The sequence below is a fragment of the Anomaloglossus baeobatrachus genome, chromosome 4 (assembly GCF_048569485.1).
Source record: "Anomaloglossus baeobatrachus isolate aAnoBae1 chromosome 4, aAnoBae1.hap1, whole genome shotgun sequence".
In the NCBI taxonomy this organism is placed as follows: domain Eukaryota; kingdom Metazoa; phylum Chordata; class Amphibia; order Anura; family Aromobatidae; genus Anomaloglossus; species Anomaloglossus baeobatrachus.
The window spans coordinates 427,239,586-427,266,434 of record NC_134356.1 but is presented as its reverse complement, the minus strand read 5'-3'; the positions used below and the strand labels follow the sequence as shown (position 1 = coordinate 427,266,434).

The 26,849-nt window shown below is 49.6% G+C and overlaps 1 protein-coding gene across 3 annotated transcripts in view; it reads right to left on the bottom strand.

Annotated features, from left to right (window-relative positions):
- PPP6R2 (protein phosphatase 6 regulatory subunit 2) overlaps window positions 1-26,849 on the bottom strand; it is a 203,590-nt gene that overhangs the window by 66,055 nt on the left and 110,686 nt on the right. For all 3 annotated transcript variants that reach the window (XM_075345413.1, XM_075345415.1, XM_075345414.1), the window contains exon 17: window positions 16,115-16,172. In XM_075345413.1, the coding sequence (XP_075201528.1) occupies window positions 16,115-16,172 (58 nt within the window). The remainder of the gene's footprint in view (window positions 1-16,114; window positions 16,173-26,849) is intronic.

The window sequence follows — 26,849 nt, the reverse complement described above, 5'->3', positions numbered from 1 at the left end:
ATATAAGGACAATATTCCCTTAAAGTGCTGCTGCATATAAGGTGCAATTTTATAACAAAAATATATATATATTTTTATCTATCCCGGCATCAATTTTGGTGTTCCCTCTTAGGAGTGTTTTTCCCTGTTAATTCTCAAGGTTTTTGTCTTTTTTTAAAAAATAAGATGATTAATAAACAAAATATATATTTTATATTTTTGCATGAATCTCTTTTTACCCAGTAGACTATGGCGATATATGGGGTTGTTGTAAATCTTTTGGTAAGTCCCATGCACATGTAATTTTTGGGGGGGGGGGGGGGTATTTTTTGATAAAACTTTATAATTAAAAGTATAGTAGAAAAGAAAAGATTAGATTATTACAATAAATAGATAGGCATTTAGGGTTAGAATTAATATTTGTTTCAGACCTGTAAAGGATATCTTTAAATAGGGTTAGCAGGATCAGAACAACTGCTTAGGCCAGATGGTCGCCTAATATTTATATATAAAATACATAAAAGGAAAAAAAAAATCTAACAAAAAAAAAAGAATTACAACAAATATGTTTTACTGCTTGTTTTTATTTAGTTAAAACAAATGTAGCTGATACATTCCCTTTAACTCCTTCACGACCTTGGACGGATCTATCCGTCCAGGATCGTGTCCCGTTAAGCCCCGCCCCTGCCGCGGGCAGGCGGCGTGGATCGGCACGCATATCAGCTGTTTCAACAGCTGACATGTGTGCCTGCTAGCCGCGGGTGGAATCGCTTCCACCCGCGGCCATTAACCCCTTAAATCTTGCTGCCAAAGTATGGCAGCAAGATTTAAATGCGCGCGGCCATGTTTTTTACTTACCGCCGCCCCCACCGGAAGTCACGTGTGCCATCGTAGCACAGGGTCATGTGATGACGCCTGCTGCTATGATGTTTCACTTTCGTTTTCCCTCGGCCGAGACCAGAGGGAAAAACAAAGTGACTGAATCTGCTGTTTACAGCTGTATTGCTGTGATCAGCAGATAGATAATAGCGATCGGATTGCTGATCGCTATAGCCCCCTAGGGGGACTAGTAAAATAAAAAAAAAAAAGTAAAAAAAAAAGTTTTAAAAAATAAAAAAAAACCTAAAAGTTCAAATCACCACCCTTTCCCCCCATTGAAAATTAATTAAAGGGTTAAAATATAAATAAATATACACATATTTGGTATCGCCGCATTCAGAAATGCCCGATCTATCAAAATATAAAATCAATTAATCTGATTGGTAAACGGCGTAGTGGCAAAAAAATTCCAAACGCCAAAATTACGTTTTTTGGTCGCCGCAAGTTTTATGCAAAATGCAATAACAGACAATCAAAACGTAGCATCTGCGCAAAAATGGTACCATTATAAACGTCAGCTCGAGACGCAAAAAATAAGCCATCACTGAGCCATAGATCCCAAAAAAAGAGAATTTTGTTTACTTACCGTAAATTCTTTTTCTTATAGTTCCGTAATGGGAGACCCAGACCATGGGAGTATAGCTTCTGCCTCCGGAGGACACACAAAGTACTACACCAAAAAGTGTAGCTCCTTCCTCCGAGCATATACACCCCCTGGATGACCACATCTAGCCAGTTTAGTGCAAAAGCTGAAGGAGAATAGCCACCCACCAGTAGAGATAGAGCAAAAACTGGAACAACCGGAACCTCTGTCTACAACAACAGCCGGTGATAACACGCAGAACAAGAAACTGCCAACAGGCAACAGGGAGGGTGCTGGGTCTCCCATTACGGAACTATAAGAAAAAGAATTTACGGTAAGTAAACAAAATTCTCTTTTTCTTCATCGTTCCTATGGGAGACCCAGACCATGGGACGTCTCAAAGCAGTCCATGGGTGGGAAATAAACAGAAACTGAGAAGTAGGCGAAACCTAACTTCACAAATGGGCGACAGCCGCCTGGAGGATGCGTCTGCCCAAGCTCGCATCTGCCGAAGCATGGGCATGCACTTGGTAGTGCTTCGAAAAGGTATGCAGACTAGACCAACTGGCAGCCTGACAGACCTGCTGAGCCGTAGCCTGGTGCCTGAAAGCCCAAGAGGCACCGACAGCTCTGGTCGAGTGTGCCTTGATCCCTGGCGGGGGAGGCACTTGAGTACACTGGTAGGCATCAGAAATGGCCGACCTAATCCAACGAGCCAGGGTCGGTTTAGAAGCCGAGAGGCCCTTACGCCGACCTGTGGTCAGCACAAAAAGAGAGGTGCACCGCCTAAGAACAGCGGTGCGTGACACATAGATCCGGAGCGCCCGCACCAGATCTAAAGTATGCAACGCTTTCTCAAAGCGATGAACAGGAGCCGGACAAAAGGAAGACAATGAAATGTCCTGGTTAAGGTGGAAAGGAGACACCACCTTAGGGAGAAGGCCCGGAGTCGGACGGAGAACCACCTTGTCTTGATGAAAAAACAAAAAAGGTGACTCCGAAGAGAGCGCAGCTAAATAAGAGACTCTCCTGAGAGAAGTTATGGCCACTAGAAAGACGACTTTCTGTGAAAGACGAAACAAAGAAACCTCCATAAGAGGCTCAAAAGGGGGTTTCTGTAAGGCCGTGAGGACCAGATTAAGGTCCCAGGGATCCAAAGGCCGCCGGTAAGGCGGAATGATGTGAGATGCGCCCTGCATAAAGGTGCGCACCTGAGCCAGCTGGGCGATACGCCGCTGGAACAACACTGACAGAGCCGAGACCTGTCCCTTGAGGGAATTGAGGGAAAGTCCTAGCTGCAGACCGGACTGTAGAAAGGACAGGATGGTCGGCAAGGAAAAAGGCCAAGGGGCATGGCCGGAAGAACGACACCAGGACAGGAAAATTCTCCAAGTCCTGTGATAAATTTTGGCCGAGGAAGACTTCCGAGCCCGAGTCATAGTGGAGATGACTTCAGGAGGAATGCCAGAAGTCGTCAAGATCCAGGACTCAAGAGCCACGCCGTCAATCTGAGAGCCGCAGAATTCTGGCGGAAAAACGGACCTTGTGAGAGAAGGTCTGGGCGGTCCGGGAGATGCCATGGCACCTCTACGGACAGATGGAGCAGGTCTGGGTACCAAGCTCGCCTGGGCCAGTCTGGAGCAATGAGGATGACCCGACGGCCCTCCATTCTGATCTTACGCAGGACTCTGGGCAAGAGAGCTAGAGGGGGAAACACGTAAGACAGACGAAACTGGGACCAATCTTGAACCATCGCGTCCGCTGCAAAGGCTTGAGGATCGTGGGAGCGAGCCACGTAAACCGGGACCTTGTTGTTGTGCCGGGATGCCATTAGATCCACTTCCAGAGTGCCCCACTTGCGGCAGATTGACCGAAACACTGCCGGATGCAGAGCCCACTTGCCGCTGTCCACGGCCTGACGGCTGAGATAATCTGCCTCCAGTTTTCTACGCCTGGGATGTGGACTGCGGATATGGTGGACTTGGAGTCCTCCGCCCATTGAAGACTGCGTTGGACCTCCAACATTGCCAGGCGGCTGCGAGTCCCGCCCTGGTCATTGATGTAGGCAACCGCTGTCGCGTTGTCTGACTGGACTCGAATGTGCTTGCCCGCCAACAGGTGGTGAAAGGCTACGAGAGCTAGGAGCACAGCTCTGATTTCCAGCACGTTGATCGAGAGGGCTGATTCGGACGGAGTCCAAGTGCCCTGTGCTCGGTGGTGGAGGTATACTGCTCCCCAGCCGGATAGACTGGCATCCGTGGTGAGAATCACCCAGGACGGGCCAGGAAGGAGCGTCCCTGAGACAGAGAGAGGGGCCGAAGCCACCACTGAAGGGAGCCCCTGGTCTGTGTCGACAGAGCCACCAACCTATGCAAGGAAGAAGTCCGCTTGTCCCAACAGCGGAGAATGTCCAGCTGCAGAGGACGCAGATGGAACTGGGCAAAGGGAACCGCTTCCATTGAAGCCACCATCTGACCCAGCACCTGCATTAGGTGCCTGATGGAATGACGGCGGGGCCTCAGCAGAGAGCGCACCGCCAGATGGAGGGACTGCTGTTTGACTAAGGGCAGCTTGACAAGTGCCGGCAGAGTCTCGAACTGCATCCCTAGGTACGTGAGTTTCTGGGTCGGAGTCAGAGTGGACTTGGGCAGATTGACAAGCCACCCGAATTGAACAAGAGTGGCGAGAGTGAGCGAGACACTCCGCTGACAGTCTGCACTGGATGAAGCCTTGACTAGAAGGTCGTCCAGGTAAGGAATCACTGCCAACCCCTGGAGGTGCAGAACCGCAACCACTGCTGCCATAACCTTGGTGAATACTCGAGGGGCCGTGGCTAACCCAAAGGGGAGAGCCACGAATTGGAAGTGTTCCTCTCCGATTGCAAAACGTAGCCAACGCTGGTGTGAAACTGCAATTGGCACATGCAGATAGGCATCTCTGATGTCGATGGATGCCAGGAAATCTCCTTGGGTCATTGAGGCAATGACTGATCGCAGAGACTCCATGCGAAAATGCCGCACTTGAACATGCTTGTTGAGAAGCTTGAGATCCAGGATGGGCCGGAAGGAACCGTCCTTTTTGGGAACTAGGAAGAGATTTGAGTAGAAACCTCTGAACCGTTCCCGGGCGGGAACCAGTACAATTACTCCGTTGGCCTGCAAGGATGCGACGGCCTGAGAGAAGGCGGCGGCCTTGGAGCAGGGGGGGAGTTGACAGAAAAAAATCTGTTTGGCGGGCTGGAAGAGAATTCTATCCTATAGCCGTGTGAGATGATCTCCCGCACCCACTGATCGGAGACGTGTTGAAACCACACGTCGCCAAAGTGGGAGAGCCCGCCACCGACCAAGGACGTTGCTGGTTCGGCCAGATAGTCAAGAGGAGGCTGCCTTGTTGGCAGCAGCTCCTGCGGACTTCTGTGGACGCGGCTTCTTGCGCCAGTTGGGCTTCTGGTCCTTGGCTGAGTTAGTGGACGAGGCCGAGGGCTTAGAGGATGACCAGTTAGAGGAACGAAATGAACGAAACCTCAACTGGTTCCTTCCCTGGACAGGTTTCCTGGTTTTAGTCTGTGGCAAGAAAGTACTCTTCCCGCCAGTAGCTTCCTTAATAATTTCATCCAGTTGTTCACCGAACAGCCTGGACCCAGCAAATGGGAGCCCAGCAAGGTATTTCTTTGAAGAAGCGTCTGCCTTCCACTCTCGAAGCCACAAGATCCTGCGGATAGCGAGGGAATTAGCGAAAGCCACCGCAGTGCGGTGAGAAGCCTCCAGCATGGCAGACATGGCGTAGGATGAAAAGGCTGAAGCCTGGGAAGTTAAGGCAACCATTTCAGGCATAGAGTCCCTAGTGAGGGAATGCATCTCTTCTAGAGAAGCAGAGATGGCTTTGAGAGCCCACACTGCAGCAAAGGATGGGGAGAACGAGGCCCCTGCCGCCTCATATGCAGACTTGGCCAGGAGGTCAACCTGGCGGTCAGTGGGATCCTTAAGTGAGGTGCCATCAGCCACTGATACAACTGTCCGGGCTGAGAGTCTAGACACCGGAGGGTCTACCTTTGGTGAGTGAGCCCACTTCTTGACCACCTCTGGTGGAAAAGGAAAACGGTCATCAGAACCACGCTTTGGGAAGTGTTTGTCAGGACAGGCTCTGGGCTTGGTCACAGTGGCCTGAAAACTGGAGTGGTTAAAGAACACACTCCTTGTTCTCTTAGGCAAGGTAAACTGGTGCTTTTCTGCCAGAGAGGGTTGCTCCTCTGATACTGGCGGGTTGAGGTCCAGTACAGAATTAATGGACGCAATCAAATCACTAACATCTGCGTCACCCTCGGTCAGATCAATGGGGCACATGGAGGTAGCGTCCGAGCCCCCAGTAAAGATATCCTCCTCGTCCTGCGAGTCAGCTCGTGAATCAGAGCCGCGGGACGAGGAAGGAGAGGGGACCCTGCGTCTCCTTTTAGGAGGACGGGGTCTGGGAGCAGATGAAGAATCCTCTGTGAGCTCTGCAGAGCGAGCCGTAGCAGCAGAGGCGCCCTGAGAAGGGGGCTGATGCATGCTCAGCAGAGTCCGGGACAACTCTCCCATGGAGTCGGCAAAGGACTGGGAGATAGACTTAGAGAACAATTCTACCCAAGCCGGGGGTTCAGCCACCAGGGCCGGAGCAGCCGGAGGGACCACTGGGGAGACTCCAGGCTGAGGCACCACCATGTTAGAGCAGGCATCATAATGTGGATATGTGCTCGGTTCAGGCAGTACGAGCTTACATGCAGTGCATATTGAGTACAGCCTTGCAGCCTTGCTCCTAGTGTGAGACATGCTGCTGAGGTGGGGGCTCTGAGAAGCGTCTGCCTTCCAAGCCAGAATGACCCCCAGAGAATGTATAAGAAGGTCCACAACCGGAGGTTGTGGCTTACCAGACCGTTTGTGTGCCCTACGGATCCCACAGCTCGGACCCCCCAGACAGATTATGCAGAGATGCTGCAGCCAGCGCCGATCGGTGTGAGAACGCCGATAAAATGGCGCCGGAGCGAGGAGAGGGGGCGGGGCCTAGTCAAAGGGCGGGATCCGGAGGGCCAAGGAGATATACAGGGGAGGGAAACATCTCCTCAGAGAGGAGTGTCCTCCCCTGTGCCGAACGGCCGGTGGGCGGCGCCGCACTGTCCCTCTGCATGACTGACATGCAGGGGCAGTGAAAGCGAAACTAGGCCGCAGGCGAAGCCGGGGCCTAAATTTTACAATGTGGCCGGCGCGCAGGCACCCTCGGCGCGGTTCTCAGGTGAAAACCAGAGAACCGGCCGGAAATGTCACAAAAGTTAAATAACACACTCTCCCCAATAATAAAGGCAAGGGACCCCCTGACAATAGCATCTCAAATACTTAGCTTGTGAAGACGCAGGGGCCAGGTCCCTGAGGGATGAGTGCTCCGTCCGGCAGGATCCTGAAAGGGCTGCGGATGGAGACCGGTCTCCTGCAAGGCAGTGAGAACCGTGCTGGCTCCCACTTCAAGCCAGAGCCCGAGGGATGGTGAAGGAGCGCGGCATGTAAGGCTCCAGCCCTGAAATCAACCTTAACAACACCGCCGACACAGTGGGGTGAGAAGGGACATGCCGGGGGTCCAGGCTTGGACCCGCTTTTTTTCAAACTCTTTAAAATCAAAAATTAGATGAGAATGCATGTGTGGATGTGTGCCTCCTGAACACAAAGCATTGAACTGGCTATATTTGGTTATCCAGGGGTGTATATGCTCGGAGGGAGGAGCTACACTTTTTAGTGTAGTACTTTGTGTGTCCTCCGGAGGCAGAAGCTATACACCCATGGTCTGGGTCTCCCATAGGAACGATGAAGAAAATAAGAACGCTACGTGTTTCGGAAAATGGCGCAAAACGTGCGCCACTTTTATTAGGCAAACTTGTGAATTTTTTTTAACCCCTTAGATACAAGTAAACCTATACATTTGGTGTCTACAAACTCGCACCGACCTGAGGCATCACATAGATACATCAGTATTTATCATATAGTGAACACTGTGAATAAAACATCCCAAAAACTATTGTGCTGATCACACTTTTTTTGCAGTTTTTCCACACTTGGATTTTTTTGCTGTTTTCCAGTACAATATATGGTAAAACCTATGGTTTCATTTAAAAGTACAACTCGTCCCGCAAAAAACAAGCCCTCATATGGCAAGATTGACGGAATAATATAAAAGTTACGGCTCTCGGAAGAAAAGAGCAAAAAACAAAAACGCAAAAACGGAAAGTGCCCAGGGGCTGAAGGGTTAAACTATGCAAGATTATACAATTTAATCTTACAGAGAAATCATGTGCATACTTTTTATTTCATATCAAATTTCCTCTAAAGTGAACCTGATAGCTGATATAGATGCTGCCCAATCAGTGGGCATGACCAGTCTCTGATGGTATAAACTCAGGCAGGTTTGTTTGACTATAAAACGCTCAGGCATTTTAGAGAGAAACATATTTTAACCCCTTAAGGACGAAGCCAGTTTTGTACTTAATGCCCAGGCCATTTTTTGTAATTTTGACCAGTGTCCCTTTATAAGGCTATAACTCTGGAACGCTTCAATGGATCCCGGTGATTCTGAGATTGTTTTTTCGTGACATATTGGGCTTCATGTTAGAGGTAAATTTAGGATGATATTTTTTTTTTTTATTTGTGAAAAAATCTGAAATTTGACAAAAAAATTTAAAATTTTTGCAATTTTCAAAACTTTTAATTTTTATGCACATAAACCAGAGAGTTATGTCACACAAATAGTTAATAAATAACATTTCCCACTTGTCTACTTTACATCAGCGCAATTTTGAAACAAAATTTTTTGGGGTTAGGAGTTAGAAGGGTTCAAAGTTCATCAGCAATTTCCATTTTTTCAACAAAATTTACAAAACCATTTTTTTAGGGACCACATCACATTTGAAGTGACTTTGAGAGGCCTAGGTGACAGAAAATACCAAAAAAGTGACCCCATTCTAAAATCTGCACCCCTCAAGGTACTCAAAGCCCACATCAAAGAAGTTTATTAACCCTTCAGGTGCCTCACAGGAACTAAAGTAATGTGGAATGACAAAAAAAAAAAAAATTAACATTTTACCTAAAAATGTTGCTTTAGCACGAATTTTCTTACTTTTTCAAGAGGTAACACCAAAATTGGACCCTCACACTTTGTTACCCACTTTCTTATGAGCGCGGGGTGATACCCCACATGTGGTCAGAAACCTTTGTTTGGGCAAATGGGAGAGCTTGGAACGAAAGGAGCAATATTTGAATTTTTGAAAGCAAATTTGGCAGAAACAGATTGCGGGCACCATGTTGCATTTACAGGTCCCCTAAGGTACCTAACAGCAGAAACCCCCCTCAAGTGACCCCATTTTGGAAACTAGACCCCTTAAGGCTTCAATCTAGGGGTATAGTGAGCATTTTGGACTAATAGGTACTTCACAGAATTTGATAACATTAGGTTGTCATATTGAAAATTTTCATTTTTTTTAGCAAAAATGTTGCTTTAGCATCAATTTTCTCACTTTTTCCAAGAGGTAGCTCCAAAAATTGGACCTCACACTTTGTTACCCACTTTCTTATGAGCGTGGTGATACCCCACATGTGGTCAGAAACCTTTGTTTGGGCAAATGGGAGAGCTTGGAACGAAAGGAGCAATATTTGAATTTTTGAAAGCAAATTTGGCAGAAACAGATTGCGGGCACCATGTTGCATTTACAGGTCCCCTAAGGTACCTAAACAGCAGAAACCCCCCTCAAGTGACCCCATTTTGGAAACTAGACCCCTTAAGGCTTCTATCTAGGGGGTATAGTGAGCATTTTGGACTAATAGGTACTTCACAGAATTTGATAACATTAGGTTGTCATATTGAAAATTTTCATTTTTTTAGCAAAAATGTTGCTTTAGCATCAATTTTATCACTTTTTCAAGAGGTAGCTCCAAAAATTGGACCTCACACTTTGTTACCCACTTTCTTATGAGCGCGGGTGATACCCCACATGTGGTCAGAAACCTTTGTTTGGGCAAATGGGAGAGCTTGGAACGAAAGGAGCATATTTGAATTTTTGAAAGCAAATTTGGCAGAAAACAGATTGCGGGCACCATGTTGCATTTTACAGGTCCCCTAAGGTACCTAAACAGCAGAAACCCCCCTCAAGTGACCCCATTTTGGAAACTAGACCCCTTAAGGCTTCTATCTAGGGGTATAGTGAGCATTTTGGACTAATAGGTACTTCACAGAATTTGATAACATTAGGTTGTCATATTGAAAATTTCATTTTTTTAGCAAAAATGTTGCTTTAGCATCAATTTTCTCACTTTTTCAAGAGGTAGCTCCAAAAATTGGACCTCACACTTTGTTACCCACTTTCTTATGAGCGCGGTGATACCCCACATGTGGTCAGAAACCTCTGTACAGGCAAATGGGAGAGCTTGGAACGAAAGGAGCAATATTCGAATTTTGGAAAGCAAATTTGGCTTCTATCTGGAATAGATAGGCTCTGAAATATTCAATATGGTACAAGAACAACAGAAACCCCACATAAATTTCTTCTTTGAAAATTATACCCTGTAATGTATTTATCTAGGGAGGTAATGAGCAGTTTGCCACCACCATTTTGTATGTAGTTGATGCAGCACACGCATGTGCCTATAAGAGTTGGGTGCACCATTTGGTCTTCACTCTTCAGGGTAAAAATTCCAGGAGCTGGTTAGAAGCTACAGAGACATGGAGCTAACAAACACGAAATCTTTCCAGGAATTATTACTCACAAAGGGCAGCATGCCCCAAAAATCACATTTGTCGATTATAAAACTTGGTCGAGCTAACAAAACCGTTATCTTGCAATTGGGTATTTTGTAGCAAAAAGAATAGACTTTACTGGAGTGAAGGGCAAAATGTGGAGGAATTAAGTAGCCACTGTGTGGCAAATCTGAGTCTGTTCCAAAGATGAAAGATCACCAGCAGGGCGAGAAGCTTTATTTTTCAAACAAACTAGTCGTACAACGTCTTCCTAGCTCCATCAATCCCTATATGAGGGACGAATGTGCCAAGTGACGTGGTACACCATAACAGGCTCCTACCTGCCAAGGTAGGAACCGCTATGTGCACAAAACGGACCAATATCCTGCAGGTTTCTCAAAATTATGTCCTGTACAGGAGGTTCGGCAAGAACCATGCAGTAAAGCTCGTAGGGGATGAATATGGAACAGCCACATTGTTAGAGATCCTCCAATAAAATTATCGTGCCCGTATCACCAAGATAAATAAGTAATAAAAATTCAAAGAAAAGTTTTGTGTAGCAAGACTTAGTCGTAAAAACCATTCAAACTAAGATAAATGGTAAAATAATATGCTTGTGAGTGATCAAGTCCTGGAAAGTTGTCAAATGGTCAGACTTTTCAAGAACGTTAGTGGGGTCCACATTCTGGAGTATGCAGACGTGGGCATGTAGACAAGGATTTGTCTGAATAATAGTTTGATATGGGATGATTGTGGCCTGGAATTATTTGTGAAATGGGGTAAAATGTGTTTTATTGATGAAAATAGTAATAGTAATTTTTACTTGACACAAAATAAAAAGAATCTTTACATAAGTTATTACACAATTATGGGGAAAGTGATGCCAATTTAATAATGGGTGGCAGTATGGAAGATTTCAAAGCAGGGGGTGACACAGAGGCCTGGTTGAGAGGGGCACGTGGGGCAGTAGATAGCGAGAATCGCTCCTCCTACCTTGCTTTCCACAAACTCTGCATCTTTTTTGAGGACGATTGTTGGTGGTAGTGGGAGGGATTAGGCTAATAAAATGGCGCTCAGACAGTCTGCGCACATCCTCCGACTCGAAGGCTTCCTCCGGTGCCCTCTGAGTCAAAAAGGAGACGCGAGACAATTGTCTCCTGATATTGGAGGAAGGCAAGTGGTCCTTGCGCTTTTTTGTATAGCACAAAACTGTTATATGTGGCAATTTGGATCAGGTAGATTGCTACCTTCTTATACCAGGCCCTTGTCTTCCGCTTGACCAGATAAGGTTGAAGCACCCTGGTCGGACAGATCTACACCTCCCATATACTTGTTATAATCTGTCACACAGAGCGGCTTCTGTTTGTCCCTGGTGGCGCCCCTGTCCCTGACCGTCACAGTGGTGTCCGCATGCAGGGTGGTGAGCATGAAAACATCCTTTCGGTCCTTTCCATTTCACGGCAAGAAGATGGTCACTTGCCAGTGAGCAGGACGCACCCTTCTCCAGACGTCTGGACACCAACTGTGACGGTAGACCAACTCTATTTTTACGGATTGTGCCACAGGCCCCTGTATTTGCAGCATGGAGGGCTTTATAAAGGGGGACACTGGTGTAATAATTATCTGTGTACACATGGTATCCTTGCTGTAAAAATGGGGTCATTAGCTCCCTCCCAGACAATTTTGCCTGGGATGCCAATTGTCTGGGGGCAGTTTGGGGGATTTATTTGGCGGTCCCTACCCTTCATATATAAAAAAGGTACAGGTGTAACCAGTTGTGCTTTCACACATTTTATAAAGTTTAACACCATATCTGGCACGCTTGGAGGGAAGGAATTGGCGGAATGACAGACGGCCCTTGTAACTCATAAGGGACTCGTCTACAGATACATTTTTGTCAGGGGTATACGAATTTAGGAAGGAATCTTTTAGAAGGTTTATTAGGGTCTCAATTTATAAAGGCGGTCGTAGTTTGGACTGTTCTTGGGGGGGCTTGGTCATTATTACTAAAGTGGAGGAAACGTAAAAGGGTCTCGTATCGGGATCGGGACATTATGGCTGCAAACACAGGGGTGACGTGAACACATTTAGTCGCCCAGTACGAGCGCAGAGTGGGTTTTTTAACTAAACCCATGTTGAGGGTAAGGCCTAAGAATATTTTTATTTCTGGGACGGTTGTGGGAGATCCAGGAGCGGGAATGGAAGGATGTGGGGTTTTGGGAACTATATTGTTGGGCATACAAATTAGTTTGTTGGACAATAAGGTCTAGAACGTTTTCGCTTATAAAGATTTGGAAAAAATCAAAGGGGGCAAAATTCTTAACGTCTACTTTAATTCCAGGGTTACTATGAAAGGGGGAATTTGGGGGGGAAAATATCACGTTGGGATTCCACAGTGCAGGTGGGACTGCAGTACTTGGGCTGCCGCTGAACCTTCGGGAGTGACGACGGCCTGCTACTGAACTTCAGTAGTGACGACGCCTGCCGCTGAAGCTCCCAGCAGTGACGACCGACTCCGCTACCATCGGGTCGTGGGATCCCGTGGAGGAAGCCGAGTCATCACTACCTGAAAATCCCTCAAATTCAGAGGCTGACTCCGTGTCTGTGCCTGAACTGCTGGCGGCAAGCAGCGTGTATACCTGCTCGGCAGTGAATGTTTCTGCGAGCCATTACTTTATTTTTTTTAAGTTTTTTTTTTTTTTACTCTGAACCTAACCCTGATCCTAACCCTAACCCTGATCCTAACCCCTAACCCTGATCCTAACCTGATCAAAGAAAAAAAAAGAAAAAAAAAATCTAACCTAAGGGGGGTGATGAGGATAATTGGGGTGAGGATAATTGGGGTGAGGATATTAGGGGTGAGGATATTTGAATGATTTTATAATAAAATGCTTTTTTTATGTTTGACAAGAAGCAGCAGCAATTGTAGTCTCTCTCTCTTCTCTCCCAGATCAACTACAAGGGAGAGAAGAGAGAGGCAGACCCAAATGCTGCCATTTCTGTAAATATTTTGGGTATTTGATCACTGTGATAGGATCTACCACAGTGATCAAATGCCAGGAACCAATGAAATTGAAATTAAATGGTTGCTATGTAGAGGAGGCAGATTAGGACGTGGGCACACTGCACATGCGCGCGCCATTTTGGAGGACAGAGAGAAGAAGAGGGGGGGCCGCGGGGGACCTGTAATTTTATTGAGGTACCGGGGGAAACCGGAGGGGACCGTGGGAGCACACTTCTGTCCCATCTGACATGTTTGATCACGTCGGATGGGACAGAAGAAGATGATTTCAGCGGGCGCATGTATTGTATGCGCCGCTATTTGACAACCTGGAGGGGACCGGTGGGGACATTGATGGGACTGCTGGACCGGGGAAGGAACGGGGAGGACCGGGGAGGACTGGGGAGGACTTTAGCTTACATCTGACGTGTTTTGATCACGTCAGATGTGAGTGAGATTTCTCGGCGGGCCGCATACAGCTTGCGGCGCGCCATTTTGGAGACAGAGAGAAGAGGGGGGGCCGCGGGGGACCTGTAATTTTTATTGAGGTACCGGGGGAAAACCGGAGGGGACCGTGGGAGCACACTTCTGTCCCATCTGACATGTTTGATCACGTCGGGATGGGACAGAAGAAGATGATTTCAGCGGGTGCATGTATTGTATGCGGCCCGCTATTTGACAACCTGGAGGGGACCGGTGGGGACATTGATGGGACTGCTGGACCGGGAAGGAACGGGGAGGACCGGGGAGGACTGGGGAGGACTTTATCTTACATCTGACGTGTTTTGATCACGTCAGATGTGAGTGAGATTTCTCGTGAGTGACATTTCTCGGCGGCCGCATACAGCTTGCGGTCGCCATTTTGGAGGCCGAACACGTGGAGGCGGGGGGGGAGGGGGACCGGGGGTCACCGTGGGGGACTGTGCCAGCACCGGGGGACCGGAGGGGATCTGGGGAAAACATTTTTCTCCCATCTGACATGTTTGATCATGTCAGATGTGAGAAAAAACATTTTTCACCAACGATTTCATTTTCTTATAGGTGATCGTTGTTATACTGTGTATAACGGCGATCACATGTCCGGGGAACGGAAAAACCGGCCCGAATCATAATCTCCAGGGTCTCAGCTACCCCCGGTAGCTGAAGCCCCGGAGATTTTGCACCTCTGGGGGGCGCTATTTACATTTTTCTGACCGCCGTTTTAAAACGGCAGAAAGGATTAAGTACCCTTTTTTGCTGCCGTTTTAAAACGTAATGCAGTCGTAATGGGGTTAAAAGCTTCTCCCCGCCCGCCGCCTTGGATTGACAGGTGTCTGCCTATACACGTACATAGGCAGAGACCTGTCAATCTATGACAGCGGGCGGGGAGAAGCCACCGGGAACCGGCCTGTCCAACTAGTCTACTCTTCTAGTTGCTCGGTCCACAGCGGCTTTTAAAATATGTTTTTCTCTGAAACACCACAGGGTTTCAGAATCAACAGAGTCAAGCATACCTGGCTGATATAATACATTCATTGCCTGATACATACTACCCACAGATCAGGCTGCATGTAACAGCTGACAACTTCACTTTAATGTACTATATATGCTATTAGGCTATGTGCCCACGGGAGCTCGCAATTGCGGATTTATCCGCAGGTACGTCTGCAGGTTTCCCGAAGCTGATCCCCGGAATCTGCAGCTATACATTGCTGCCGGATTCCAGCAAAATATCTGCGGTAAGCTTGCGGACATTCGTGTGACTTACCTGCGGATGTCCCGGCCTCTATCTCCATAGTGAAGAGGCGGGATTTCCGCAGGAATAATTGACATGCAGTTATGTGCAGCTGCGGGAGATCCGCAGCATGTTCCGCAGCCGCACATACCGCAGCATTGACACAGACACTCCCCATGTCACATAGGATAACATGGGGACTGTCTGTACTTGCTAAAACCTGCGGATTTATCTAGAAAACCCAGATAAATCGGCAGGTTTTCTGTGGCAAAATCCGAGGGTACAGAGTCCCGTGGGCACATAGCCTAAGGGGTACTTTGCACACTACGACATCGCAGGTGCGATGTCGATGGGGTCATGTCGAAAGTGACGCACTTCCGGCGTCGCTCTCGACATCGTAGTGTCTAAATCCTAGATGATAAGATTAACGAGCGCAAAATCGTCGTAATCGTACCATCCGTGTAGTGTCCGGGAATTCCATAATTACACTGCTGCGACGGTACGATGTTGTTCCTCGTTCCTGCGGCAGCACACATCGCTGTGTGTGAAGCCGCAGGAGCGAGGAACATCTACCTGCGTCCTGCGGCTTACGCCGGCTATGCGGAAGGACAGAGGTAGGCGGGATGTTTAGGTCCCGCTCATCTCCGCCCCTCCGCTTCTATTGGCCGCCTGCAGTGTGACGTCGCTATGACGCCGCACGACCCGCCCCCTTAATAAGGAGGCGGGTCGCCGGCCAGAGCGACGTCGCAGGGCAGGTGAGTGCATGTGAAGCTGCCATAGCGATAATGTTCGCTACAATAGCTATCACAAGATATCGCAGCTGCGACGGGGGCGGGGACTATCGTGCTCGGCATCGCAAGCATCAGCTTGCGATGTCGCAGTGTGCAAAGTGCCCCTTAGAGTCAGTATTGGGGAACAGTACTTTGTTTTACTGTGCGGTATTTATGCTCAGTTGTGCAAAATGTAATAATGGATGCAATATAAGGCTACATATTGAAATAATAGAAACGAAAAATTAATAATCGCAGTAAGTTATCTTTTGTTACACAATGGTGTAAAAAAATATTCTACAAAATATGTCAGCAACCCTAAACAAATGAAAAGTAAATGAATGGAAAGCTGACAGGTCTGTGGGTAGACAACCATAGGGCAAATGCTTACAGACATGAAAAATAAATAATAGAGATGATGAATCCATGGCACTTACATTTTCATCTTCAGCTTCTATATTAAAATTAATCTCTGTGATTCGATCAAAAGGAGCACTAAAAAAAAAATATAGAAAAAATGAGTTTCAACTTTAATGTGGGCTTATCAAAAGTATTTCATTAGACAATGAATTCTGAGAAGGAAAAAAAGAAAATAATGAGTTGCAGTTTATAAAATCATTGAAATACAATGGTGTTCACACGGTAAGGATTGGGGAGAGGCTGTCCACATTGGAATGTTAGCATGATCTGTTACAGATTATTGTATAGATTTTATTATGGATTCTACACAATGCTATCTAATAAAGACATATACTATGTGTTATACTTTTGTTTTCCTAACATATTCCAGAAGACTGCATTGTTGACCGAAGTTTGTCATCTGCAAGAGGCTTCTGATTAGTATGCTGTATACGCTGGGAGCTATTTCTGGTGCATACGTCAAGCAGGGTCATTAATGTGAAGTAAAAAGGACCTGAGCTCTTTAGGAAGAAATTAAATGGGGCATAAAAATCTCCTTTCACACGTGTAAACGCCGCTTTACACGCTGCGACATCGCTCAAGCGATCTCGTTGGGGTCACAGAATTTGTGATGCACATCCGGTCGCTTTAGCGATGCCGTTGCGTGTGACACCTTTGAGCGATTTTGCAACTTGCAAAAACATGCAAAATCGCTCATCGGTGACATGGGGGTCCATTCTCAAATATTGTTACTGCAGCAGTAACGAAGTTGTTCCTCATTCCAGAGGCAGCACACATCGCTATGTGCGACACCGCAGGAATGAGGAACCTCTCCTTACCTGCCTCCCTCCAACAATGCGGACGGAAGAAGGGGGGCGGGATGATTGTCCCGCTCATCTCCGCCCCTCCGCTTCTATTGGGCGGCGGTTCTGTGACGTCGCTGTGACGCTAAACGAACCGCCCCCCCTTAGAAAGGAGGCGTTTCGCCGGTCACAGCGACGTCGCAGGGCAGGTAAGTAGTGTGACGGGTATGGGCGATGTTGTGCGACACGGGCAGCGATTTGCCCATGTCGCACAACCGATGGGGGCGGGTAACCACGCTAGTGATATCGGTCACGATATCGCAGCATGTAAAGCGGCCTTTACTGTCAGATTAATCGCAGATTCTGTCCAGATTTATTAACACAATCAGTACCTTAAACTGGTCAGACTCCGCAATGTATCAACACGGCCTAAAATATATTGTAAATGAGCATTACTAGGAACGATAATCTTGCAGTCTAGACAGGCTGATGATCACCCGACGAATAAGAATAACGCTCATTCATTGGATGAAATGATCCTGTGTGCTGCAACAATGACAGCCAATGGGCAGTGAATGATGTGCTACTGATCAATGCACAAATGAGCAGTCTGCCTATATAAAGAAAAAAGAGAATTTTGTTACTTACCGTAAATTCTTTTTCTTATAGTTCCGTATTGGGAGACCCAGACCATGGGTGTTTAGCTTCTGCCTCCGGAGGACACACAAAGTACTACACTTAAAAGTGTAGCTCCTCCCTCTGAGCTTATACACCCCCTGGTAGCCAGTCCTAGCCAGTTTAGTGCAAAAGCTGAAGGAGAATAGCCACCCACAAGTAGAACCGAGTAAGAACCGGAACAACCGGAGACTCTGTCCACGACAACAGCCGGTGATAACACACGGAACAAGAAAATTGCCAACAGGCAACAGGGAGGGAGCTGGGTCTCCCAATACGGAACTATAAGAAAAAGAATTTACGGTAAGTAACAAAATTCTCTTTTTCTTTATCGTTCCTTTGGGAGACCCAGACCATGGGACGTTCCAAAGCTGTCCCTGGGTGGGAATAAACAGGAAAAAAAAAAGAAGTAGGCGGAGCCTAACTTCACAAGTGGGCGACAGCCGCCTGAAGGATGCGTCTGCCCAAGCTCGCATCTGCCGAAGCATGAGCATGCACTTGGTAGTGCTTCGAAAAGGTATGCAGGCTAGTCCAAGTGGCAGCCTGACAGACTTGTTGAGCCGTAGCCTGGTGCCTAAAAGCCCAAGAGGCACCGACAGCTCTGGTCGAATGTGCTTTGATCCCCGGCGGGGGAGGCACCTGAGTACTCTGGTAGGCGTCCGAAATGGTCGATCTAATCCAACGGGCCAAGGTCGGCTTAGAAGCAGAGAGACCCTTGCGCCGCCCTGTGGTTAGCACAAAAAGAGAGGTCCACCGCCTAAGCGCAGCGGTGCGAGCCACATAAATCCGGAGAGCACGCACCAGATCTAGAGTATGCAGCGCTTTCTCAAAGCGATGAACAGGGGCCGGACAGAAGGAAGGCAAGGAAATATCCTGGTTAAGGTGGAAGGGAGAGACCACCTTAGGAAGAAAGTCCGGGGTCGGACGGAGAACTACCTTGTCTTGGTGAAAAACCAAAAAAGGTGACTCCGAGGAGAGCGCAGCCAAATCAGAGACTCTCCTGAGAGAAGTTATGGCAACTAGAAAGGCCACCTTTTGAGAAAGACGATACAAAGAAACCTCCCTAAGAGGCTCAAAGGGGGGTTTCTGCAATACCGTGAGGACCAAGTTAAGATCCCAGGGATCCAAGGGCCGCCGATAAGGCGGAATGATGTGAGACACACCTTGCATGAAGGTGCGGATCTGAGCCAGCCGGGCGAGACGCCGCTGGAACAGCACTGATAGAGCTGAGACTTGTCCCTTGAGAGAGTTGAGGGACAGTCCTAGCTGCAGACCGGACTGTAAAAAAGACAGAAGGGTCGGCAACGAAAATGGCCAAGGAGAATGGCCGGAAGAGCGACACCAGGACAGGAAAATTTTCCAAGTCCTGTGATAGATCTTGACGGAGGAAGACTTACGGGCCCGAGTCATAGTGGAGATGACTTCAGGAGGAATACCAGAAGCCGTCAAAATCCAGGACTCAAGAGCCACGCCGTCAATTTGAGTGCCGCAGAATTCGGGCGGAAAAACGGACCTTGCGAGAGCAGGTCTGGACGGTCCGGAAGATGCCACGGCATCACCACGGACAGTTGGAGCAGGTCCGGATACCAAGCTCGCCTGGGCCAGTCCGGTGCAATGAGGATGACTCGACGGCCCACCATTCTGATCTTGTGCAGGACTCTGGGCAAGAGAGCTAGAGGGGGAAACACGTAGGACAGACGAAACTGGGACCAGTCTTGAACCAGAGCGTCCGCGGCGAAGGCCTGAGGATCGTGGGAGCGAGCCACGTAAACCGGAACCTTGTTGTTGTGACGGGATGCCATTAGGTCCACGTCCGGAGTGCCCCACTTGCGGCAGATTGACTGAAACACTGCCGGATGCAGAGACCACTCGCCACCGTTCACGGATTGACGGCTGAGATAATCTGCCTCCCAGTTTTCTACGCCAGGGATGTGGACTGCGGATATGGTGGACTTTGAGTCCTCCGCCCATTGAAGACTGCGTTGGACCTCCAACATTGCCAGGCGGCTGCATGTCCCGCCTTGGTGATTGATGTAGGCAACCGCTGTCGCGTTGTCTGACTGGACTCGAATGTGCCTGCCCGCCAACAGGTGGTGAAAGGCTAGGAGAGCTAGAAGCACAGCTCTGGTTTCCAGCACATTGATTGAAAGGGCTGACTCGGACGGAGTCCAAGTGCCCTGCGCTCTGTGGTGGAGATATACCGCTCCCCAGCCGGATAGGCTGGCATCCGTGGGGAGAATCACCCAGGACGGAGCCAGGAAGGAGCGCCATTGGGACAGGGAGAGGGGTCGAAGCCACCACTGAAGAGAGGTCCTGGTCCGTGGCGACAGAGCCATTAACCTCTGTAAGGAGGAAGGCCGCTTGTCCCAACAGCGGAGAATGTCCAGCTGCAGAGGACGCAGATGGAACTGGGCAAAGGGAACCGCCTCCATGGAAGCCACCATTTGACCCAGCACCTGCATCAGGCGCCTGAGGGAATAACGGCGGGGCCTCAGGAGAGAGCGCACAGCTAGCCGGAGAGACTGCTGTTTGATTAAGGGCAACTTCACAAGTGCCGGCAAAGTCTCGAACTGCATCCCTAGGTACGTGAGACTGTGAGTCGGAGTCAGAGTGGATTTGGGAAGATGGACAATCCACCCGAATTGGGCTAGGGTGGTGAGAGTGAGCGAAACACTCCGCTGACAGTCTGCGCTGGATGGACCCTTGACCAGAAGGTCGTCCAGATAAGGAAGCACTGCTAACCCCTGGAGGTGCAGGACCGCAATCACTGCCGCCATGACCTTGGTAAATACCCGAGGGGCCGTGGCTAACCCGAAGGGGAGAGCCACGAATTGGAAATGATCCTCTCCTATCGCAAAACGTAACCAACGCTGATGTGACACTGCGATTGGCACATGTAGATAGGCATCTCTGATGTCGATGGACGCCAGGAACTCCCCTTGGGTCATAGAGGCAATGACTGATCGCAGAGACTCCATGCGAAAATGCCGCACCCGGACATGCTTGTTGAGAAGCTTGAGATCCAGGATGGGCCGGAAGGTACCGTCCTTTTTTGGAACTAGGAAGAGATTTGAGTAAAAACCTCTCAACCGTTCCTGAGCGGGAACTGGGACAATCACTCCGTTTGCCTGCAAGGACGCCACGGCCTGCGAGAAGGCGGCGGCCTTGGAGCAGGGGGGGAGTTGAGAGAAAAAATCTTTGGAGGGCTGGAAGAGAATTCTATCCTGTAGCCGTGAGATATGATGTCTCTCACCCACTGATCGGAGACCTGCTTTAACCAAGCGTCGCCAAAGTGGGAGAGCCTGCCACCGACTAAGGACGTGGCTGGAGCGGGCCGAGAGTCATGAGGAAGCTGCCTTAGTGGCAGAACCTCCTGCGGTCTTCTGCGGACGCGCTTTTGGGCGCCAGTTGGATTTCTGATCCTTGGCTGAGTTAGCGGATGAGGCGGAAGGCTTAGAGGATGACCAGTTGGAGGAACGAAAGGAACGAAACCTCGATTGATTCCTACCCTGGGTTTCCTGGTCTTAGTTTGTGGCATGGAAGTACTCTCCCCGCCAGTAGCTTCTTTAATGATTTCATCCAGCTGTTCACCAAACAGCCGTGAACCAGCAAAAGGGAGCCCAGCAAGAAACTTCTTGGACGAAGCATCTGCCTTCCACTCTCGAAGCCACAAAATCCTGCGGATAACAAGAGAATTAGCTGAAGCCACCGCAGTGCGGTGAGCAGCCTCTAGCATGGCAGACATGGCATAGGATGAAAAGGCTGAAGCCTGAGCAGTTAAGGTAACCATCTCAAGCATAGATTCCTTGGTGAGGGAATGCATCTCCTCTAGAGAAGCAGAGATGGCTTTGAGAGCCCACACTGCTGCAAAAGTCGGGGAAAACGCGGCCCCCGCAGCTTCGTACACAGATTTGGCCAGAAGGTCAATCTGACGGTCAGTGGAATCCTTAAGTGAGGTGCCGTCAGCCACCGACACAACAGTCCGGGCTGATAGCCTAGACACCGGAGGGTATACCTTTGGGGAGTGAGACCACTCCTTGACCACCTCAGGTGGAAATGGAAACCGGTCATCAGAACCACGCTTTGGAAAGCGTTTGTCAGGGCAGGCCCTGGGTTTGGTCACAGTGGTCTGAAAACTAGAGTGGTTAAAGAACACACTCTTCACTCTCTTAGGCGGGTTAAACTGATGTTTTTCTGCCAAAGAGAGTTGCTCCTCTGATACTGGCGGATTGAGATCCAGCACAGAATTAATAGAAGCAATCAAATCACTAAGATCTGAGTCACCCTCAGAGAAATCGATGGGATACATAGCCTCCGAGCCCCCAGTGAGGGCATCCTCCTCATCTTGAGAGTCAGCTCTTGAGACAGAGCCGTGGGATGGGGAGGGAGAGGAAACCCTGCGCCTTCTCTTAGAAGGACGGGGTCTGGGATCAGATGATGAATCCTCCGTGAGCTCTGATGGACGGAGGTCAGAGGATAGGAGTCCTCTGTCAAGAGTATTAGAGGCACCCTGAGAGGGGGGCTGATGCATATTCATCAAAGTCCTGGACAAAAGTCCCATGGACTCAGCAAATGACTGGGATATGGACCTAGAAAAGGACTCTACCCAGGCCGGGGGGTTCAATCACAGGTGCAGCAGCAGCCTGAGAGACCACTGGGGGTGAGGCTCCAGGCTGTGGCACCGCCAAGTTAGAGCAGACATCACAGTGTGGATAAATGCTCGGCTCAGGCAGCAGGAGCTTACATGCAGTGCATGCAGAATAAAGCTTTGGAGCCTTGCTCCTTGTGTGAGACATGCTGCTGGAGTGGGGGCTTTGCAGAGAATGAACCACAGGGAGAATATACAGAGGTCCACAACCGGAGACCGGCTGTGGCTTACCAGACCGCTGAGCGCGGTGTTGTGTGCCCTCCAGATCCCGAAGCCCGGTCCCCCAGAGCGCAGCACCTCAGCAGAGATGCAGAATGCAGGATGTCCCAGAGCAGAGTGAACTCTGCCTGAGAAATGGCCGCCGGAGCGAAGAGAGGGGGCGGGACTAGGGGCGTTCCTATAAAAGAGCGGGAACTGGAGGGCTATAGAGACCTGCCGGGAAGGAGGGACGCCCCAGCAGTGGGGAGTGTCCCTCCCCTGTGTAGAACGACCGCCGGGAGGAGCCGAACCTGTCCCTCTGCATGAGTGACATGCGAGGGCAGGAAAACAAAACTAGGCCTCCGGCGAAGCCGGGGCCTAAATTTAAGCGGCGAGGCCGACAAGCAGGCACCATCGGCGCGGTTCTCAGGCAAAAGCTGGAGAACCCGCCGGAAAAGTTAAAAACAATCACATACAGCATACTCTCCCCTTACAATAAAGAACCGGGACCCCCAACATAAACGTCTCAGGTACTCAGCTGCTGAGACGCAGGGCCATGTCCCTGGGGATGAGTGCTCCGGTCCAACAGAATCCTCAAGGGGCTGTGGATGGAGACCGGACTCCTGCCAGGCATGGAGACCGTGCTGGCTCCCACTTCAAGCCAGAGCCCAGAAGGGATGGTGAAGGAGCGCGGCATGTAAGGCTTCAGCCTTGTAAATCAACCTTAACAACACCGCCGACACAGTGGGGTGAGAAGGGACATGCCGGGAGTCCAGACATGGACCCGCTTTTCTTCAAACTCTTTCCAAAAGTCAAACAATCAGATGAGAATGCATGTGTGGATGTATGACCTCCTGAACACAAAGCGATAAACTGGCTAGGACTGGCTACCAGGGGGTGTATAAGCTCAGAGGGAGGAGCTACACTTTTAAGTGTAGTACTTTGTGTGTCCTCCGGAGGCAGAAGCTAAACACCCATGGTCTGGGTCTCCCAAAGGAACGATAAAGAAAAGTAGCTTATCAGCGGTCATTTAGTGCCACTGGTCGGTTCGTGTAACTGGACCAGGGAACCAGTCAGCTGTTTTTTGTATGACAAACTAATACCATCTATGTTAAAAATGAAAGTCTGGCTCTCGAAACGTCTTTAGGACATTACTGCAAATGCGTCGCCACGGGAGTGACAGCACGTACGAGAAATCTCAGGCGGGGGAACAAGTCGCTGAGATAATAGGAGGCCATCGGTACGAGGTACAGCTGTAAGAGCAAGGCCAAAAGCCCTGCATTTGAGACTCATCGGCACAAAACTGGACCAGGCTCTGAAATGGAAATTCAATATGCTAAAACAAAAAACGGATTTTTGTGTACTCACCGTAAAATCGTTTTCTCTTAGCCATCATTGGGAGACACAGGACCATGGGTGTTATGCTGCCTATCCATAGGAGGACACTAAGTAGATGCAAAAGCATAGCTCCTCCTCTGCAGTATACACCCCCTGGCCGGGAAAGGCAGCCTCAGTTTTAGTACACAAGCAGTAGGAGAAAAACCAGTAAAAACTTCTCAACAGAGGAACATGAGAAAAGAAGAGTCATAACCAAATAAGGTACTGAGAGAACCAAGGCCCAACAGGGCAACAGGGTGGGTGCTGTGTCCCCCAATGATGGCTAAGAGAAAACGATTTTACGGTGAGTACACAAAAATCCGTTTTTCTCTGACGCCTCATTGGGGGGGACAGGACCATGGGACATCCTAAAGCAGTCCATGGGTGGGAAACATAAAAGAAGACAACACAACCCAAGCACTAGGAACCAGTCCCAGACAGCCTGGAGCGCCTACTGAGAGAGGTGCTCTACTGCCGTTTGCAGAATTTTCCTACCCAGATTTTCCTCAGTTGAAACCTGGGTATGGACTCTGCAATGCTTTGAAAACGTATGTAGGCTAGACCAGGTCACAGCCTTACACACCTGTTCCACTGAAGCCTGATGCCGAATGGCCCACGAAGCGCCAACTGCTCGCGTGGAATGAGCCCGCAACCCACTAGGAATGGGCTTGAGTTGCAAGCGGTAGACTTCCTGGATCGCAGAGCGAATCCAGCGAGCCAGAGTCGCCTTTGAAGCTGCCTGTCCCTTCTTAGGCCCCTCTGGAAAGACGAAAAAAGAGTCCGTTTTCCTAAAGGGGGCTGTCCTGGATATGTAATATCTGAGAGCTCTGACGAGGTCTACCGAATGCAGAGACCTTTCCACCCTATGAACTGGGTGTGGACAAAAGGAAGGCGGAACAATGTCCTCGTTCAAATGAAACGGGGTGTAAGAACCTTTGGAAGGAAATCCGGAAGGGGGCGCAGAACCACCTTGTCCTGGTGAAAGATCAGAAAAGGCTTGCGGCAAGAGAGCCTAGCTAGCTAGCTCCGAAACCCGTCTGATCGACGTAATTGCCACCAGGAATGTTACCTTCCAAGACAGAAGAGCAAGGGAGGATTCCTTGAGGGGTTCAAAGGGAGACCTCTGGAGACTGTCCAGAACGAGGTTGAGGTCTCATGGGTCCAGCGGCAGTTTGTACGGGGGAACTAGATGGGAAACGCCCTGGAGGAAGGTCTTGACTTGCGGTTTTTGAGCCAAGCGGCATTGGTAGAAGATTGAGAGCGCTGCGCTTTAAGGGAACTGAGAGCCAACCCCGCTTGCAAGCCAGACTGTAGAAAGTCGAGAATTCTGGGGATGGCCAGAGGCATAGGCTGGACGTTAGTTTCCCTGCACCATGAAAGGAAAATTTTCCACGTACGGTGGTAAATGGGGGATGAAGCAGGCTTTCAGGCGCTGATCATGGTGGAAATAACCGCGGGGGAGAATCCCGCTCTTGTTAATACCCAGGTCTCAATGGCCATGCCGTCAGTTTCAGGGCTCTGGAGTTCTGATGGGAAATGGGCCCTTGGGTCAGCAAGTCTGGGATGTCTGGAAGGCGCCACGGTGCGTCTGTGAGCATTTGTACTAATTTGGCGTACCAGGCGCGCCTGGGCCAGTTCGGTGCTATCAGAATCACCGGGACTCCCTCTGCCTTGATCTTCCTGATTACCCGCGGCAGCAGGGGTAGAGGTGGAAATATGTAAGGCAGGCGGAAGTGGTGCCAGGAGCAGACTAGAGCATCCACGCCGAAGGACTGCGGGTCACGTGACCTGGCTATGAACACGGGTACCTTTGCATTCAACCTTGAGGGAATTAGGTCCACGTCTGGTGTGCCCCAGCGAGTGCAGATGTGTAGAAACACATCTGGGTGGAGAGACCATTCTCCGGCGGCCAGGCCTTGGCGACTTAGAAAGTCTGCTGCCCAGTTCTCTATCCCCGGTATGTGTACCGCTGATATCACTGATCCCATCGATTCGGCTCAGCTGAGGATCTTGTGGGCCTCGAGATAAGCCGCTTTGCTGCGGGTGCCCCCCTGCCGATTGATATAGGCTACAGCTGTCGAATTGTCCGATTGGACTCGAATCTGACGACCCGCTAGCAGAGGGCAGAACGCTCTGAGCGCGAGGAAGATCGCGCGGAGTTCCAGGATGTATATGCGTAGGGAAGACTCCTGGGGCGTCCAACGTCCTTGAGCAGTGTGGTGCCGGTACACTGCTCCCCAGCCTAGGAGGCTGGCGTCCGTGGTCAGGACCAGCCAGTTCACTGGGAGAAAAGATCTCCCCTTCGATAGGGATGAGGACCGAAGCCACCAGCGGAGTGCGTACCTGACTGAAGGCGTCAGGTGAAGATGTCTGTTCAGGGAGAAGGGGCTCTTGTCCTAGGCCGCTAGAAGGGCTAGCTGCAGTGGGCGGAGGTGCAGTTGAGCAAAGGGTACTGCTTCCATAGCCGCCACCATCCTGCCGAGCACTTTCATACTGAATCGAATGGAGCGAGACGGAGGACGTAGAAGGCAGCGTACCGCTCGTTGAAGAGCGATCGCCTTGTCCTGAGGGAGAAAGATCAAGCCCCGACGGGTGTCCAGGGACATGCCCAGTAAGGTGATGGATCGTGATGGGATCGGGGATGATTTGTCTAGATTCACTAGCCACCCTAAGCCGGATAGGGTGTCCACAGTGATTTGTATGCTGGTTGAGCAGTCGCGGAAGGAGGGGGCCTTGATGAGGAGGTCATCCAAGTAAGGGAGAACGACTACTCCCCTGGCGCGAAGGACGCTCATGGCGGCCGCCATGACTTTGGTGAAGACCCTTGGTGCGGTGGCAAGGCCGAAGGGTAGAGCTACGAATTGAAAGTGGGAGTCCTGAACTGCGAAGCGGAGGAACTTTTGGTGATCTCAGGCGATGGGTATGTGCAGGTACGTGTCCTTGATGTCTATGAACGCGAGGAATTCCCCTTCGACCATGGATGCAATAATGGACCTTAGGGACTCCATTCTGAATCTCCGTACGTGCACATGTTTGTTTAGGTGTTTGAGGTCCAGGATGGGTCGAACTGAC